This window comes from Suncus etruscus, chromosome 9 (assembly GCF_024139225.1).
Source record: "Suncus etruscus isolate mSunEtr1 chromosome 9, mSunEtr1.pri.cur, whole genome shotgun sequence".
Lineage (NCBI taxonomy): Eukaryota > Metazoa > Chordata > Mammalia > Eulipotyphla > Soricidae > Suncus > Suncus etruscus.
The window spans coordinates 64,916,930-64,934,499 of NC_064856.1; the positions used below are offsets into that span (position 1 = coordinate 64,916,930).

General features: G+C 37.6%; 1 protein-coding gene across 3 annotated transcripts; it reads right to left on the minus strand.

Moving 5' to 3' along the window:
• Positions 1–865: 865 nt before the first annotated feature.
• Positions 866–16,480, minus strand: LOC126018922 (vitamin D 25-hydroxylase). 3 transcript variants are annotated; one of them, XM_049781039.1, is made up of 5 exons: positions 11,513–11,739; positions 8,008–8,149; positions 3,179–3,811; positions 2,517–2,846; positions 866–1,736 (listed from the first exon to the last, which is right to left on the minus strand). In XM_049781039.1, exons 1-5 carry the CDS (start codon positions 11,735–11,737, stop codon positions 1,561–1,563), a joined length of 1,506 nt encoding a protein of 501 aa, XP_049636996.1. In that variant the 5' UTR covers positions 11,738–11,739; the 3' UTR covers positions 866–1,560. The 3 variants fall into 3 exon arrangements, with proteins under 3 accessions (XP_049636996.1, XP_049636997.1, XP_049636998.1); XM_049781040.1 differs by lacking the exons at positions 8,008–8,149; positions 11,513–11,739 and adding an exon at positions 15,766–16,480; XM_049781041.1 differs by lacking the exons at positions 8,008–8,149; positions 11,513–11,739 and adding an exon at positions 5,085–5,170.
• Between the last annotated feature and the right edge of the window lie 1,090 nt (positions 16,481–17,570).

Below are 17,570 nucleotides of genomic sequence, written 5' to 3' on the forward strand. Positions count from 1 at the left end.
TCTATAGAAAAATAATAGCCATCTAGAGACTTCTAAAAGATAAAATGATTCACTCTTGGGCTGGACAGATAGTATGGTGGATAGGGGCCTTGTCTTGTATGAGGCTATGTGGTTTCAATCCCTGGCATCCCATTTGGTCCCCTAAACACTGCCCAGACTAATTCCTGAATGCAGAGCCATAAGTAACCCTTTAACATCAATGGTATCCCCTCCTTCCAAATTAACTCTTGAAGCTCTATGGCAGTTTGGCTGGGAAGAAAATGTTTGTGCCTCTAAAAATTAATAGTCTTGTGTCATTTTAATTGATGTAACAATTTATCTACTAAACTGCTCCTTTGGAGAGAAGATAATTATTTAAAAGGGACACTAATTTATATAAACAATTACACATTTTTTTTTTTGCTATACATGACTTGCATTCAAGAGTTACTCCTGGTACTGAACTAAGGAATTACTCCTGGCAGACTCAGAGGACCATACGGGATGCTGGGGGTTGAACCCAGATCAACCAGGTACAAGGCAAAATGCCCTACCCACTGAACTATTGCTCTAGTCCCCATAATTATACAATTTTTATGAAGACATAACAGAAAGCTAGAATGGAAAGCTCCTGTAGCCTCACACTGTAAAAGTTTTCCTATTATTGCTACCATGTCTAAAGTAGTAGGACTAGGAGGCCAGAGTGGTAGCACAGCCGTAGGGTGTTTGGATGCAGGTTTGATTCCTGGCATCCCGTATAGTCCCCCGAGTGATTTCTGAGTGCAAAGCCAGGAGTTAACCCTGAGCACCACTGGGTGTGCCCCAAACACTTCCCACTCCAAAAAGAAGTTAAATAAAAAAAGTAGTAGGACCCAAATCAATTATTTGGGATTAATAATATCTACAGTAGTTGTCCCAAATAATTAACTTGGGTCTTATTATTTTAGTTTTCTATGGAGGTGGATGAGCACTACATAATTAGAGATAATACCCAATCAGTGGATGTTGGACATTGATATCTAGGATTAAACACCCAGGACAGGAGCGAGATCAAAAGGCTAGAGGAGGGGCTGGAGCAACAACACAGTCAATAGGGCATTTGCCTTGTACGTGCTCAACCTGAATTTGCTTTCTGGCATTCTATACGGTTCTCCAAGCCTGCCAGGAGTAATTTCTGAGCACAGAGCTAGGAATAACCCCTGAGTGCTGCTGGGTGTGACAAAAAACAAAACAAATAAACAAACAACAAAAAGAATAAAGGGTAAAGGATTTAAAAAAAAAAGCCAAAAAGTCAGACTTTGCTTAGGGCATTCATGGATTCTTCTTAATACCTTAAGCACAGTTGCCATTTGTATCTTTGTTTTCTTCAGGACATAATTCTATTTTAGAAGTCATAGAGAAGTCATAGGAGCTTGGGGGAAAAGTGTCCAGGTAATGATTATTATTGCTTCAGTACTGTTTTTAAAGACACATCTGTATTCATTTGGCTTTATAAATGTGAGTTTTGTCTCAACACATACACCGATTAAACAAGGTTCCTGAGTATGGCATATATACTCTGGGTTCATAAAACGTGCAATTTCAGCGTCTTTTAGCATAGACAAGGTAAGGCTGAGGTTGCAAAGTCATGCCTAACCTGGGCTTCAGATTTGGGACCTGTTCATGTGGAAAATGCAAGTGAAATCGCTGAAGCAACGCTGTAAAAAATAGAAACATTTCCATCCGAGCCAGCTGTTCACCAAGACAATGTCTTCTCCCTAAACAGAAAAGGCGGGCATAATAGTTTTTGAAAACATGTAATTGTTACCAAAATTAATGACTAATAGATGGCTGCCACTTAAGCAATCTGAAATAGACAAGAGGAAGTGGTGTTTATTGAAGGTATTAAAAATTGTTACATCAGCCTCCAGTACCCATTTCTTTTCATCCTTTTGTCCTATCGTGTAATTTTGTAAGATAAATTCTGCCTCACCACTTGTATACTGCAAAAGGGCCTAAATTTTGCCCAATATCGCACTTGACGTGTGAGTATTTCCATCCCTATAGATCTATATTCTAGATGTTCCACTTGAATGGATTAAAGGGTTACCTTTCCTCAATGAAAGGAACAGTTTCTAATCATTCATGGATCTTGCACTTTTTTCACAGAAGCAGAAATATTTTTGGAAGGGAAATAAATTTTTTTTATGACAAGAGAGTTTAATTCCAGGGTTACTTCAAATTACCATGTTATTTTCCTCCTTCATAACTGGCAAGGTGTTGACTATTACTGTTATAGACTTCTCTCTTTCAGTTTTGATTATATACATTTTTTAAAATCCACAATAAAAATAATCAGGAGGCCAAACCTTCCAGGGTCAGAGAGATAACTCCTAGGGTTAGAGCACTTGCTTTACAGCTATACATGCATGAGTTCTACATTCAATCCCCAGACCCACTGCTAATGGGATCATGCTCCTTTGCCTCCCCCAAAATATTTATACAAGATAAAAACCTTAAACTGTCATAAATTAGGTCACTGTTAAAAGTTCTCTTACCTAAGGAAAAAGGTACCAAAGCTTCCTTTTTCACAAAATATCCATTGCTGTCTAGAAATCGTTCAGGATAGAATATTTCTGGGTCTCTCCAGTACTTTTCATCAAAGTGTACAGAATAAAGATTTGTAATTACTGTTGTGCCTTTAGGAATGGAATAACCACGCACAATTACATCTTCAGAGGTTGCATGGAAAATCCCTAATGGCACTATATTACAGAATCTTAAAACTTCATGTAAAACTGCCTCAGTATAAGGCATTTTACATTTGTCGTCCCAAGAAGGCTTTCCAGTTCGACCCATAATTAAATCAATCTCTTTCTGAACTTGTCCTGTCAGAGAGAAAGTGTTCAAATTACAATGAAATTCTTAAAACTATAAGTAATTTCCTTTCTTAGATCTGTTAAGTAACTTCCTTTTGGATAAAACAAAGGAGAACCTATAATAAACCAATGGTATAAGTATACCCAAAATGATATTTTTTATTATCTGGGTATTTTATTTAAATAATTTAGATGATTTGATTTAAATTAAATTTTTAAATTAAATGCTTTCAACGTGGTGTCACAGCAAGGATTTCTAAATTAAATATTTAGTAATTGCCGAAGACTATAAACTATATGTCATTCCTAAATTTGAGGATCACTGAGGTTGAGACTCTTACCTTGAATATTAGGATAAAGGGCCATGAAAAGAATTGCCCACCGTAGTACATTTGTTGTAGTTTCAGTTCCAGCAATGATGAGTTCACCCACAGAGAAAATCAGGTTTTCTTTGGAGAAAGTAGATGATGGGTCATCTCTACTTTGATCCATCTCATCTAAATAAGCATCAATGAAATGCTGAGGTAACTGAGGTTTTCGGTTGATACAAGCTTTTTCAGTAAGTCCAGAAAGAAAATCATAGACAACAGCTGCATTTCTGAACAGTTGCTGGTGTTTTCCAAAAGGTAAGATGCTAATCCATGGAAAGGCATTATAAAGAAACACAGAGGCACTGGCAGCAAGTTCCACATTTTCACTAAATAATTCAATCATGTGTTGGAAATCAGTATCTTCGTAACTGAATCGGTCTCCAAAAAGGATAAGATTGGTTATATTTGAAACAGCATTTGTTATTAATTGTTTAAAGTCAAATGGTCTATCTTTGTATGTTTCAATAGCATCAATGAAAAAGTTGGTTTCTTCTAAGATTTTAGACTCAAAAGACTTTTGACCATATCCAAAATAACGAAAGCTATTTACAGCTAATCTTCTATGATCAACCCATCCTCGACCATACCTGGAATTGAGTAAGCCTAGAGGGAAAAATGTGTATTAAAATATTGTATTATTCTGGGCCAAAGTGACAGTAAGACACTAGTTTTACAAGTGGCTAACCCGAGTTTAATTCCGAGCACCACATATGGTCCCATGAGTTCTACCAGCAAAGACTTGAGTGCAGTCAAGAACAAGCCCTGAGGGGGCCGGAGAGATAGCATGGAGGTAAAGCGTTTGCCTTTCATGCAGGAGGTCATCGGTTCAAATCCCGGCGTCCCATATGGTCCCCCGTGCCTGCCAGGAGCAATTTCTGAGCCTGGAGCCAGGAATAACCCCTGAGCACTGCCTGGTGTGACCCAAAAACCAAAAAAAAAAAAAAAGAACAAGCCCTGAACATTGCTTGGTGTGCCTCTCCTCAGATTATTCTTATTTCCCTATATCTATCAGCTAAATATGTATGGAGTGAAGAAAATGATTTTACATATATAGAGATATTAAAAATTCTTCAATGACCAAAGCCAACCTGGGAAAATTCAACCTGGGTTGAATGAGGTTCAAGTGCATTCATAATTCAATTTTTATTAGTATAGGCCTAATTTAAAGGAAGAAATAATTGCATTTTTATAGCAAAAACTATCTTGTAGTAAACATCTGAAAATCATCTTTCTAGGATAAAAATGGTCTGCTTTAAGTGGATACATTTTATAATACAAATTCCCTATTAAAGACACATCCACATATATATGACTTACGTAGGGTAAGTGGGAGAGGCAAGAATGATTTGAATGAGGTGTCAGTGTAGAAAAATATTCAAACCAAAAGGGATATTCCATAAAATTTACATATTGAAGCTTAATTCCTAATTATGGCATTTTGTGGAGTCTGTGTGCAGTGCAGGGATCATTTTCGGCAGTGCTGGAGATCAAACTAGGGTTGCTGGCTGCAAGGCAAGTCAAAGGCTGCAAAGTTATGCTATGTCTCTTGCCCCCAAATGACTTTTATTAAACTAAATTTTTATTAAGGCACTGTGATTTCCAAAGTTATTTATGGTTGAGTTTTAGGCATATAATGTTTCAAAATCAATCCTACCACCCATAATCAACTTCCTTCTGCATGAATCCCCATGTACCCTCCTGTCCCCAGCCTGCCTCCTTGACAGGCACATTTTAAAGTTTGTTTATTGTTCAAATTTCAGACTTCTAGTCCCAACAACTTCTCTTTCTCCTTTTCTCACACGTGTAAGAGATACATACTACCACTGGGCCACATATCTGACCCTCATTCCAACAACTTTTTTTTTTTTGGCCACACCTGGTGATGCTGAGGGGTTACTCCTGGCTATGCATTCAGAAATCCCTCTTGACTTGCGGGACCATATGGGATGGCTGGGATCAAACTGAGGTTGTCTGCATGCAAAGCGAACATCTTAGCTGCACTATCGATTCCAACAACTTTTGTGCTACAATTTATATTATAGAGTTTTTAACAAATTCACCATATATAAGCTAAGTGATCTTGATCTCTTTTGATGTGGCCCCCAAACAAAAAAAAAAAACAAATTTCATTCAATGTGTAGCTACTATGTGTCAGGCATTATTGTGCAACTGTTATAACAATAACAACTACATATAAAACTATATAACTAATAACAAAAGAGGTCAAGATCACTACTTACATAGAATTAGATCTTACTTACCAGATGAGATAAACTGATTATATAGCAAGGAAGATAATGGGATGTTTAGAGAAAATCTTACTGAGAAAGTCACAAAGGAAAGACAAAAGAGTAAAATAAGGGGCCGAAGTGATAGCTCAGCAGTAGGGCATTTGTCTTGAACACAGCCTACCTAGGACAAACCCTAATTTTATCCCTGGAATCTCAAATATGGTCCACTGAGTCTGTCAGGACCAATTTCTGAGTTCTCTTTTCTGGATTCCCAAATAACTATTTAGTTTACATGTATTTATGCATTAAAAATTCATTCAGAATTAAGGCATTTGCCTTACATGTTGCTGATTTGGGAATGATCCCCAAGACTTCCAGTAGTAATGTCTGAGCACAGAGCCAGGAGTAAGCGTCAGGTGTTCCCCACTCCCACCCCAAGAAAGGAGAGATGAGTAAGCCAAGCAGCTATCCAGAAAAAGATTGCTCTTGGTAAAGGAAATAGTGCAAAGGCACTGAGATGAGAGCAAGCCCTACTTAAACGTATATATACAAGAAACATGCACAAGAGACAAGAGTAGAATTTTGTAATAATCCTACACTGGGTGAAGCTGAATACCTAACATGAGTTGAATCATGCTCAGAGCAACCTTTCCACACCAAACAATAAATAGGATAAGGGGCTGGCGTGGTGGCACTAGAGGTAAGGTGTTTGCCTTGCCAGCGCTAGCCTAGTACGGACCCTGGTTCAATCCTCCGGCATCCCATATGGTCCCCCAAGCCAGGAGCGACTTCTGAGCACATAGCCAGGAGTAACCCCTGTGTGTAACCCGGGTGTGACCCAAAAACCAAAAATAAATAAATAAATAAATAAATAAATAAATAAATAAATAAATAGGGTAAGAGTGGCTCTAACTTCTCAACTCAGAGTACCCAAATCTTCAAATAAATGTATGAATTTTTATCTATTTTTCTTTCTCTATTTTTTGGAAAGTCAAAGTTGAATTTTTTTTTATTAAAAGTCAAAATTACAACTCAAGAGTTTTAAAATTGTTCCCCAAATATTCTGACCACATTATCTTTTATTTTCATCAGATCTTTAAAGTTCTTTCATTATAGTATGGTATAATTTCTTCTTTCATTATTATTTATAATAGGTCATGAGATTGGAGAGTTTTAAAATTTATATTATCAATTCAAGTATGACTGTCCAACTAATATGTTAAGTCTAGTGTTTTATTTTTGTTAGTATTTGGCTTTACAATTTAATACTTTTTTTTTTAAACCAACGTCTTTATTAGCAAGGTCTAAGTTTTTCTCTGAACTTAAATATGAGACTTATAAAAGAAAATAAGTTTTGAAGTCATGTTGTGAAAACTCAAACTATGAAATATTAGGATGACTTTAATATTCTATTTAGGCTTCTGTTTTTATGTTCTTCTTACCTATTCTAGAAACTTTCAGCCTTTCTCCTCTGTTGAATATAGAATAGTTTAACATTACAGCATAGAGTCATAATACTTTATTTCCACAGTATATTGGTTAGTAGTTAAGGATTGTTCAACTTCTATAGTTACTAAGCAAAATCACAGTAAAAATGTAGCTAAGTATCCAAAATGACTTTAAAATGTATTGTTTGAGCCAGAGATGGGTTAGTAGCTAAAGTGCCTGTTTTATTAGCACAGAGCTGTGAGTTCAATCATCTGTGCAGAGCATGATTCTGGATGCTCTTTCATTTATTCTTAGCATCTCAGTTGTCTCTGATCCCCAATTCCTACCAAGCACTGCAAATTCCTACCATAAACAATCAGGGCATGTTGTCCAAGCACTACAACTAAAACAGGCAACTCCTGCAAGTATCACAACTAAAGATGTGCAACAAGGTCAGGAGTATAAGTGTTATAAGCAAGCTTAAGTGTATCCGTCACAGTTCAAGCTTGTGAACATCAGCAAGCACTGTAATAGTGTCTAAGCTTCACAATCTGATGAGACTCTTGATATGTACTACAACTACATGTGTGAGTTCCATAATCATACATATGTGTAAATTCCAGTATTGCAATAGAGGGGAGGGATATGGAGAAGACAGTTTTGATTCAAGTATCTGTGTAGGCAATGGAATGATAGTAAAATAGCCAATCTAGCTGCAATCTGTTGTACTATATTTATGATCCTGAGACTCTCCAGGAGTAATCCCTGAGCCCTGGGAACTGTCAGGTGTGGCTTCAAAACAAACAAACTAAAAAAAAAAATCAAGTGTCAGTGCACATGTGTGAATAAGAAGTTTCACAAAAAAAGAAGTTTCAAAAATTTTAGATATTATCAAGTGAGAATTACTTAAGACATTATTCACAATATTAAACAAAACTGATTAAAATGAAAATATTTATATGTACTGAGCAAAACAAATCTTGAGTAAAATACTGCCTGAAAGGTTCTCAAACAACAGATTCTATAATGTTAATAACATTTTATATTAATTAGTACAACAGGATCCAATTCTATGCATGAGATTTACAAAAGGATGTGATTGAAAATAGTTTAGTCAGTCATGAAACAAAATAAACATACCTCCCATTTTTGTCATCTTCACAAATAAGGGAAGACATGGTCTATCTGCAAAAATTTCACTTTGATGAACAAGGCATTCCTTTACTACATCATAGCCATTTAGAACCACAGTTGATATGCCTCCAAGATCTAAACTGAAAATCTTAAGAAAAGATAAACAAGTGACAAAAATTTATGAAGAAATATACAACTGTAGAAATCAATGTATACTAAATTCACCTCTCCCAATATTTATTTTCCTAAAGTGTAGACATTTTAACCTACTTGGCAATAAAAAGCATCCTTCTCTATAAATGGCATATTAAATGCTGTGATTTCATTACACACTGACTGCCTAAAGATATAATTTTATAAATGGAAAGTGTGCCTAACTCAAAGAACCTAAGGTTGCAATTTAAGCTTTTTCATTTAAACTAATATAGGACATAGGCAGAAATTTTAACTGTTTGGATTTCAAGATTGCCATAGAAAACATATTTTATATAAGTGTTCTTTATGGTTTTTTTTTTCAACAGAAAACACCACGCCATCTACTATTATATCACTCACCACTATATTTAGTATCTTTTACTCTTCCATTTTTAATGTGAAGATGATTGTCAAAATTCTAAGTGAGAATGCCAAAGAATAAACAATTGGCAGGAAGACTCATTTGGTCCCTGAATTTCATTAAGTTTATTAAGAAAAGGAAGTCTCTAAAAGAATCTTAGATTTGTCCTGCCAAATCCTAAGTACCTGCAAGATTTTAGGTGAGTAGCATCAATTGTCTGGCTCCAGGTCAGGCCACCCAAAATGTGCTATAGAAGTCACTGGCTATTTCTTTTTTCTTTACATTTTATTGTTTTTAACCTATTGGTTATTTTGAATTAATGAATCAGTGAATGAGTGATACTCTTTTTCCCAAAAGAAGATGACTTGTTTTGTTGTTGCTTTGAAGTCACATCTGGCAGTGCTCAGGGTTTACTCCTGGCTCTGTGTTCAGAGATCACTCCTGATAGGGATTGGGGCTCTATACAGAAATCCAGTGATTGAATCCTGCTCACCTTTTCCATTGCAATATTTCTCCAGTCCCAATAACAATCAATTTTAAAATCCATTAAAATTTTTGAACATATTATCTCTAATTAGAAAGGAAAATAGCGGGGCTGGAGCAGTGGCACAGCGGTAGGGCTTTGCTTGGCAAGTGGCTGACCCAGGTCAGACTTTGGCTCAATCCCCAGTGTCCCATATGGCCCTCCAAGCCAGGAGATTTCTGAGCACACAGTCAGGAGTAACCTCGAGCATCACTGGGTGTGGCCCAAAAACAACAACAAAAAGAAAGGAAAAAAAAAAGAAAGAAAAAAAAGTGGAAAATAAATTTCTATGTACAAATTAATCATAAGCAAAGTACTTCCAATATTACAGTAAAGAACTGTCTTTTCCTACATTTAAAGGAGGTAGTATATTTAAAACATCTCATATTAACTTTTGAGTTCATGTAAGAATTGGGAAATACCTCTTACAAAGGTAGGTCTTTAGAACTGTTTCACAACTAGTATAAAGATCAAAGGCTAAGCTGGGGATAAAGCTCAAAGGCTAGGGTATAGTCTTTGCATTAGGCACCCTATGTTCCATATCTTGCCCTGCATGGATGCCTGAGCATCAAACCTGGAATGGCCTCTGAGCATCCTAGTTGTGGTCCCCCTCAACAATAAAAGATCAAAGCCTGGCTGTTCTTAGAGAATTATGATGCCTGGTGGTTTCCGGTTTAAGTTTAAGGGAGGATCAAAATAAAAGAATATGTATACATCCTTGTTATTTTTGATTTCTCTTTTTCTTCTGCTCCACTTGCACCTAATCACACAGTTCAGCCTATTTTATCACCTCTGGTAACAAGCCCTCTTTGTACAAGGTTGTAACAGAAATAAAATTAATGACTCATGTCAAATTATTATTTGACACATCTACCCACACCAATATGACAGTGTTTCCAGCATGCTTATAATTTAATTTATAATCTATTTTGATAGAACATGTAGGTTTACTCATTTCCTGAAAAGAATGATCTCTGTAAATAGAGATCTAATTCAGTTCAAACACATATATGAAAACTTAATTTCCATTAAGAAATCATTTCAAATAGTTTAAAAGTATCTTTAATTTAAAGGCTTAATAAAGGAGTTTATAATAATTAGGAATATTTGAGCAGCACTTAATTGTATTCAGTTATTATTCTCTTTATGCATGGCAAAAATTATGATTCAGAGAAATGAAAGTAGAATTTTGTCTAAGACTAACCTCTAGTCTTGTGCTTTTACATTTTATTACTTCACTAGATTATAATGCTTATACCACAAAGCAAATAGAGATATTTTCCTTACTTCCCTTTTGCAATGTAGAGTGGGCTATACAAATGTACAAAAATCTGATAAAAGTGGGATTACATGTGAATGTATCTCCCACGTGAAATACGTCAGTTTCTAGTCCTTTATTTTATCCTCCAGCACCCACAATTTGCAATTGATTATGTCTCCCTCTCTCTTCCCTCATGGTTCTCTGGAATGTGTCTACTTTCAATGCTTTTTCCCCAGCCCCATGACCAGAGCCTAGCCGCTAAAAAGGAGAGAGGGAACCATGTCAAAATAAAATAGGTGAGCTAGCCCATGCCAGTGTTCTAGAAACCCGGGCCATCTTCCCAGAAAAATGCACCTTTCCCAACACTCGTGCTCCTCCTGCCAAATTCATCAGTGACAAGTCTGTGCTGCCTGTTTTGTCCTCTATAAACCAGAGACCCGAGTACCCACGTCTGTGTCTGTGCATGTGTGTGTGTGCATGTGTGTGTGTGTATTAACATGAGTAGAGACTGGCAAAGGGGCACCTTACTAGTGTTTGGAGTCTCAGGTCAGTCAGAGCCACTGTACCCATTCTAGTCAGTCTTTTACTATTTTCTTTCACTATTATTTTCCAGAACCCACTGCCCCAATCAGACAGGTTTTTCTATCAGCACTTTCTAATCCTTAACCACCTGGACCTCAACCGCCTGGAGCAAGTTTTCAAATGCAAACATGTTAGACTGACACATTAACCATTAACTAGGTCCCAGCAATCAGACACCAGCATTTCTCCACTAGCTCTGAGAGGAACCTGACCTACAAGCTGCGTGGTGCTGCTCGGGACCCAGAAACTTAAGACCAGAATTCTCTCCACCGAGGGCCGCATCCTTAAGCCCAGCCTGGCACCGGTGGCGCCTGACCCCATCGCCCAGGAGCAGGAAGGACCCCATTGTACTCCTTGGAGGAAGAAGGACCCAGCTCCAACGTGGGGAACCCTGATCCTGCAGGGCTCCTGGGTGGACCCAAATCTGCTACAAGGATGCGGCGTTCCCCCGTGTCCCAGGAAGCTGGGTTCCCTCCAAACCAGCCGGCACACCGAGAGGAGTACCTCACAGCTCGGGCCCAGGTGAGCCGTCAAGTCCATCCGGGAGGAAGGCTCTGGACCTTCCCTGCCCCGGCCCGTTGGGCTGTACCTCGCCATACACCTGGCTCTGCTTTCTCATGTAGACATGGGGGAGTTCGGCAGAGGTGGCCAGTGAAAAGATGTTGCCTATAAACGGCAGCCCCATCGGCCCTGGGGGGAAGCCAGCTGGCCGCCTCTGCTTCAGCAATTGGCGGACCCCCAGAGTGAAGAGCAGCAGGAGGAGCACGATGCCCAGCGCCAGGGCGCAAGCTTCAGCTCCGCTAAGCTCCCACATGGCCCTGGACTGCGAATGCCCAGAAGCTCTCAAGTCTTGCTATGCAGCCCCGCTGAACTCCCATTGGCCCGATACCCCGAGATCCCGCCCCATTCCATTGCAACTGGGACAAAGCCCTGGGGCACACTGTCCACTAGACAGTGTCCACTCTAAGGCTTTGTCCAGATCAGAGTCCATAGAGCGGAGGCAGAGGTGGCCTATCTGGTCTGGGCTCTGCTCTTAAGAGACTACTGGCTGGGCAGGACACCTAAGTCTGGAAGCCTATTTCAGAGCTTGTCAGCATGGCCCACCCCATTGGACTAAGCGAATCCCACTTCCCTGGGGACCATTGATGTCTGAGAGTATCTATTAGGAACCATATTTGACTGGGAAGACTGAAGTAATTATCAACACTGCAGGGGTTAGTTGAACTTGATAACCCCTGCTGCTCTTTAACTAGCTTTAGTAGCTCTTTAACTACTTCTTGGCCACTGCAGGAGATTTTCTGGTTTGCAGTTGGTCAAAGACAGTAACTACTCAAGCTTTCTATCTCCACTCTAGAATTAAGCAACTGATTGTCTATTTGGAAATTCCTAATTATGCTTCTTTTTATAGTCCTGTTAGTCACTGCACTGGGCAGTTCTTTGTAACACAAGACCTGCGGGGCACGGGAGTCTTCTAACAGATGTCTTCTAATTGTTATACAGCATTGGGAAGATTATTATCCTCATTAGTTTAAATTTCACTTACACAACATTATGTTTATTGAATACCTACCATGTAAGTGTTCAAAGCAAAGCAGAAACAGAAGTGAATTAGACACTGAAGTCCCTACCCTCCTAGACCTTACATTTATGTGTGAGGGAAGAAGATTAATTCTACACATAAGTGAAATTTTAGACCATCTACAAGCAGATGAAAATAAGTCTTAAAGAGAATGTTCAAGGGTTGGGGAGCTACTTTTTGAATGTGATAGGTGCCATGAAGGAGACTCTTTAAAGTTACTTTTGAGATTAAATAATAAGGGGGGTCTATAAGTTGTCATGGCAATGTATTACAACACATAATGGTTAAAACACTACAGATTTATTGTCAGAAGTTCAGATTGCATCTTCCTTAGATAAAATCCAGGTATTTCTCTAGGGCTGAAATCCTACTTGTTCCAGAAGAGAATCAGTTTTTCTTTTTTTTTCCCTACCTTTTAGAATCTGCCCACATGTTGTGACTCATATTAACACATCTTGACCTTCAAAGCCAACAGTATCAAGCCAAGACCTTTTCTTTATCACCTTTATGATTATTTTTTAATTTTTCCCCTTTCCACAACCACAGACCTTTATGATTGCAGTGGACCCACCCAGACAGTTTTATGATCATTTCTCTATCTTAGAGTCAATTGCTTAACAATCTTAGTTTATTTTTCCATCATATATAAGATATTCATAGGCTCTGAGGATTAGAACATGGACATGGACCTTTTGGGAAGAGGTGTGGGGCATTATTCTTCCTTTTATGGTAGAGAAACCAAAGTTAGATGGGGGTATTTTAAAAAAGATATCTCTAGGTAAAGAAGTAAAACATTGACTAAATAATCTTTTCCTCTGAATATTTCTTGTCCCTCACTTTCCACATATACAAAGATATAGATCGCAGAGGTCTCAAACTTGCGGCCCGCAGGCCACAAATGGCCCTCCTTACAACATTTTGTGGCCCTGCCCTAGAGGAATCTTTTTTTGTTTTGCTTTGTTTTAGTTGTTTGAGTCACACCCCCTAATGTTCAAGGCTTACTACTGACTTTGCACTCAAGGATCACCCCGACTTTGCCTCCTGCGGCCCCCAGGTAAATTGAGTTTGAGACCCCTGAATAGAGAATGATTCAGCCACTTAATGAGCCTTAGTTTGTTGTTCAACTATTTTAAGCCCACTAGCATCTTCAAAGTCTGAAGTCTAGAAACAAAGATGGAATTTGGGTTTGGGTCCTTGAGGAGTATCTGCATCTGCATTGTAATGATGCATGGTTACTATAGAAACCATTACCAATGCCTCATTAATTTCCTCAGATGGATTTGGCCAGATTGGTATCAATATGGATGGGGAAGCTCTTACGATTGAGATAGATAGAGGTCATTTCTGTTATGGTTGTAGAGGCTACTTTACTTGAGGCAGAGTTCAATTTGCACTGAAATTCAGTTAGTGGCAGAATGGTATTCCTGGCTACAGGATATAAGACTCCCCCTGAGGGCATACCTAGAAGCTTTTAGGTCATTTATGCTGCACTTGAACTGGGTATTTCAATCTGGAAATTGAATTTTCTATTTAATTAATTATTTATTTTATGATTAATGTTTCATAGAAATATTAGAAGCAATCATATTCCTTAATTTTCTAAAAATGTTCAAAAATATATGTAGAGTCATTTATTCCTTTGATCTTTAAAATTTACTGATTTGGAGTATACATAGTGAAGAGATTTTGCATATTTATGTAATCAATTCACACTATGGATTATCTTGTTCATTTTACAACTGGCATAGTGTCATTAGCATCTTTCAATCTAATAGTAAATTCCGCTGGTGGGGGGGGGACAAACCACTACTGGGGTGGGGAGTTTGAACCACACTTGGCAATGCTTAAAAGCTACTCCAGCTCTGTCCTCCAGTGTGTTTGTGTGTAGGAAGACAGTATGTAATGCCAGGAACCTAATGGGGCTGGCCATATTGAAGGCAAGCACCTTAATCCTTTACTATATCTCTGATCCTAGGAAACACAACTTTAAAACTCCTTACCTATGGAGCCAGAGCAGTGGTGTGGAGAGGTAAGGCATCTGCATTGCTAGGACGAACTGCGGTTAGATCCCCTGGCTTCCCATATGGTCCCCCCAAGCCAGGATCAATTTCTGAGTGCATAGCCAGGAGTAACCCCTGAGCATACTGGGTGTGGCTCCAAAACACAAACAAAAAAGAATTCCTTACCTACTGAACCAATTTCAGTATCAGTCTGTATTATTTAAGGTTCTCCAGATGAGCAGAACCAATTAGGTATTGTTAGGGTAAGGAAGGAATTTCTTCTCTTTTTTTCTCAGGTAGGAAAGGCAAATTTATCAATATCAGATTAGTTAGAGAAAACTACAAAATTTAAATATGGCAGTAATTTCTAAAGCAAATAGGACAGTGAAGTGTAATAGAGGTTATATTTTTTGCAAAAGAAAGAATTGGGATAGGGTTATAGTATGTTGAGGTAATCAGAGGGGGTCTCACATATTAAGGATCTGCTTCATATGACAAAACCTAGCCTTTAGATGTTTGCCCTCACTTAATATAATTTTTCTTTTATAATTAATTATATTTTCTTTTCTCTCTCTCTCTATATCTTTTCCAATTAAGTCTGATTTCTAGACCTGTTCCTAGGTCAAGAAATCTGTATTTATTAAGATGTGGTAATAGTTTTTCTCAAGTTTCAAAGTGTTTCAATAAATTTTAGTCTACGTATCAAAGTGATATCGGAAAAAGCCCATTCTGAACAGCTGGAACAGACCTCTATACATATATCTAGGGAAACCAATACTCTATCATCTATTTAGAGGTACAGATAGATATACACATATAAAATTATTTGTGACAAAAATTGTTAGTGGTGTTAGTTGAGTCCAAATCTGAAGGCCTCAGAATTGGAGGTCACAGGTGGATATTGCACATGAGTCAGACAGCTGAAGTAGGAACAATGGTGTCTAAGGGCAGCTGATGATGGATGTCTCAACTCAAGTAAAGGAAAACTTTGCCATCATTAGAAACTGAAAAGTGGAAGAGCTGTACAAACAAGGTATGGTTTAACAGTATTGAACACAACATTTCCTGGCACATCATCATCTTCAGATCTCCAACAACTCCATGTAAGTACATTTAGAATTGAGTTACATTGTTGAATATCCAAATGGTGTCCCAGAAAAGTATTTCATGTGGTTGGGGAACTCCATATGCGGTGTCAAGAGTACTATCACTGTGGTAGTAGTATAAGACTTAATATATATATAATATATAAAAAAGAATTACCTCTTATGGGCCGGAGAGATAGCCTGGAGGTAGGGCGTTTGCCTTGCAGGCAGAAGGATGGTGGTTCAAATCTCGGCATCCCATATGGTCCCCTGAGCCTGTCAGGAGCAATTTCTGAGTATAGAGCCAGCAATAACCCCTGAGTGCTGCCGGGTGTAACCTAAAACCCCAAAAACAAAACAAAAAAAATTTAAAAAGAATTACCTTTTAAAATTAATTTTTTACTGAGGTTATATGATTTACAGTACTGTTACTGGTGGCTTCCCATGCATATAACTCCAACACTATCACCACAGGGCAAAGGCAACATGAAAAGAACTGCCTTTTTCTTTCTCCTGGTCTACCTACACCTACACTGTTAATCATTAAGGAAAATTTCTATAGAGCTTCCCTACTACCCTGATTTGCTGGATCCCTAAGAATAAGCACCATGACTTTCTCTGAAAATATTCTAATATATAGTATGTGAGAAAACATTTTATTTTCTTACTATTTTCATAATAGGCTTAGAAAGTAAGCTTTTGGCTTTATCCTAGAAAATTATAATCTTGGAATCATTTAGAACATCAAATATCTTCAAATTCTGCCAAGATAGAATAACTGCCATGTTTGAAACAATATTATTTTGCTGACTGTGGTCTAGTCCTAGAAGCAATAATTTAAACTAAACTCTGAAAATCAGGTTGTTAGCAAATATTATCTCAAGATATAAGAACATTTTTAAAAAATATATCAGCTATCTGAAATGATTCACAACTGCACAACTCCATAATAAACTTTCAGCTCTAAATTCAGGGATTTCCTAGAATTTGCATACTTATTTTGTCTCAGCAAAATTCTATGTGATGTATGTACATATGTTCAATGTGTTTGTGTATGTGTTCCTACGGTAGTGGTATTTATTTTATAAGGAGACCTAAAAGTGTTTATATCATTAAACTTTCAAGTTGTTTCAGACTATATTATAAAACAGATTCTATTTTATAACTAAAACTTGACATTTGGCTGTATTGCCTAAATAAAAAAACCAGGAAAATAATCAAATACCAAAGTTAGTTTCAAAGGCTGTTTCTTTACAACTGAAAAGTGCTTAAAAATGTATGAGAAAACATTTAAAATTCCAAGAAATGATTAAACAAAGGTCATGAACAACTATTTCTCATTAAAGAGGAATTGCAAGGCAAGATAGGACAGCCCAAAATGTCTAAACAGGCCTTACAAGACATTATCACTTTGACATATGGTTTGTTTTGAGCTAAGATGAATTTAGGTCCAGAAGGCTTAGGAAAAAAAAAAACTAAAAATAATTTTTAATGCCAAATATTAAACCCAGACCATCATATATGTGAGAAATGCATGGTAACATTCATCTCTTTCTTTTAACAGTGAGCTTCCTCATAGCCCCTGTCAAGAAAAATGTTTTATTGCCTTATCTACTTAGAAGAAGACTGAAAAGAGTATGACTGCTATTTAGGGTTATCTACACAAATCACCTTTCTCTTGCAGAAACCTATCTATAATGTTAGGACTAACATTTAGTTAAGAGCATCTCGTTTTATTTTATGAGTCACTATCCCCTTATATGTGAGGAATGCATTTACTGCCACAGCTCCTCAAAAATATCTGATGGTTTTGAACATTGTTTAGAAGTTTTTTTTGTTTGTCTGTTTTACAGGGAGAAGGGGGTTTTGTATCATAGCTAGCAGTACTCAGGGATCACTCTTGGTAGGATTCAGGGGACTGACTTGTACAGAGTGGTGGGGATTGAAGCTGGGGCAGCCACATGCAAAAGAGCAAGCTCTTTT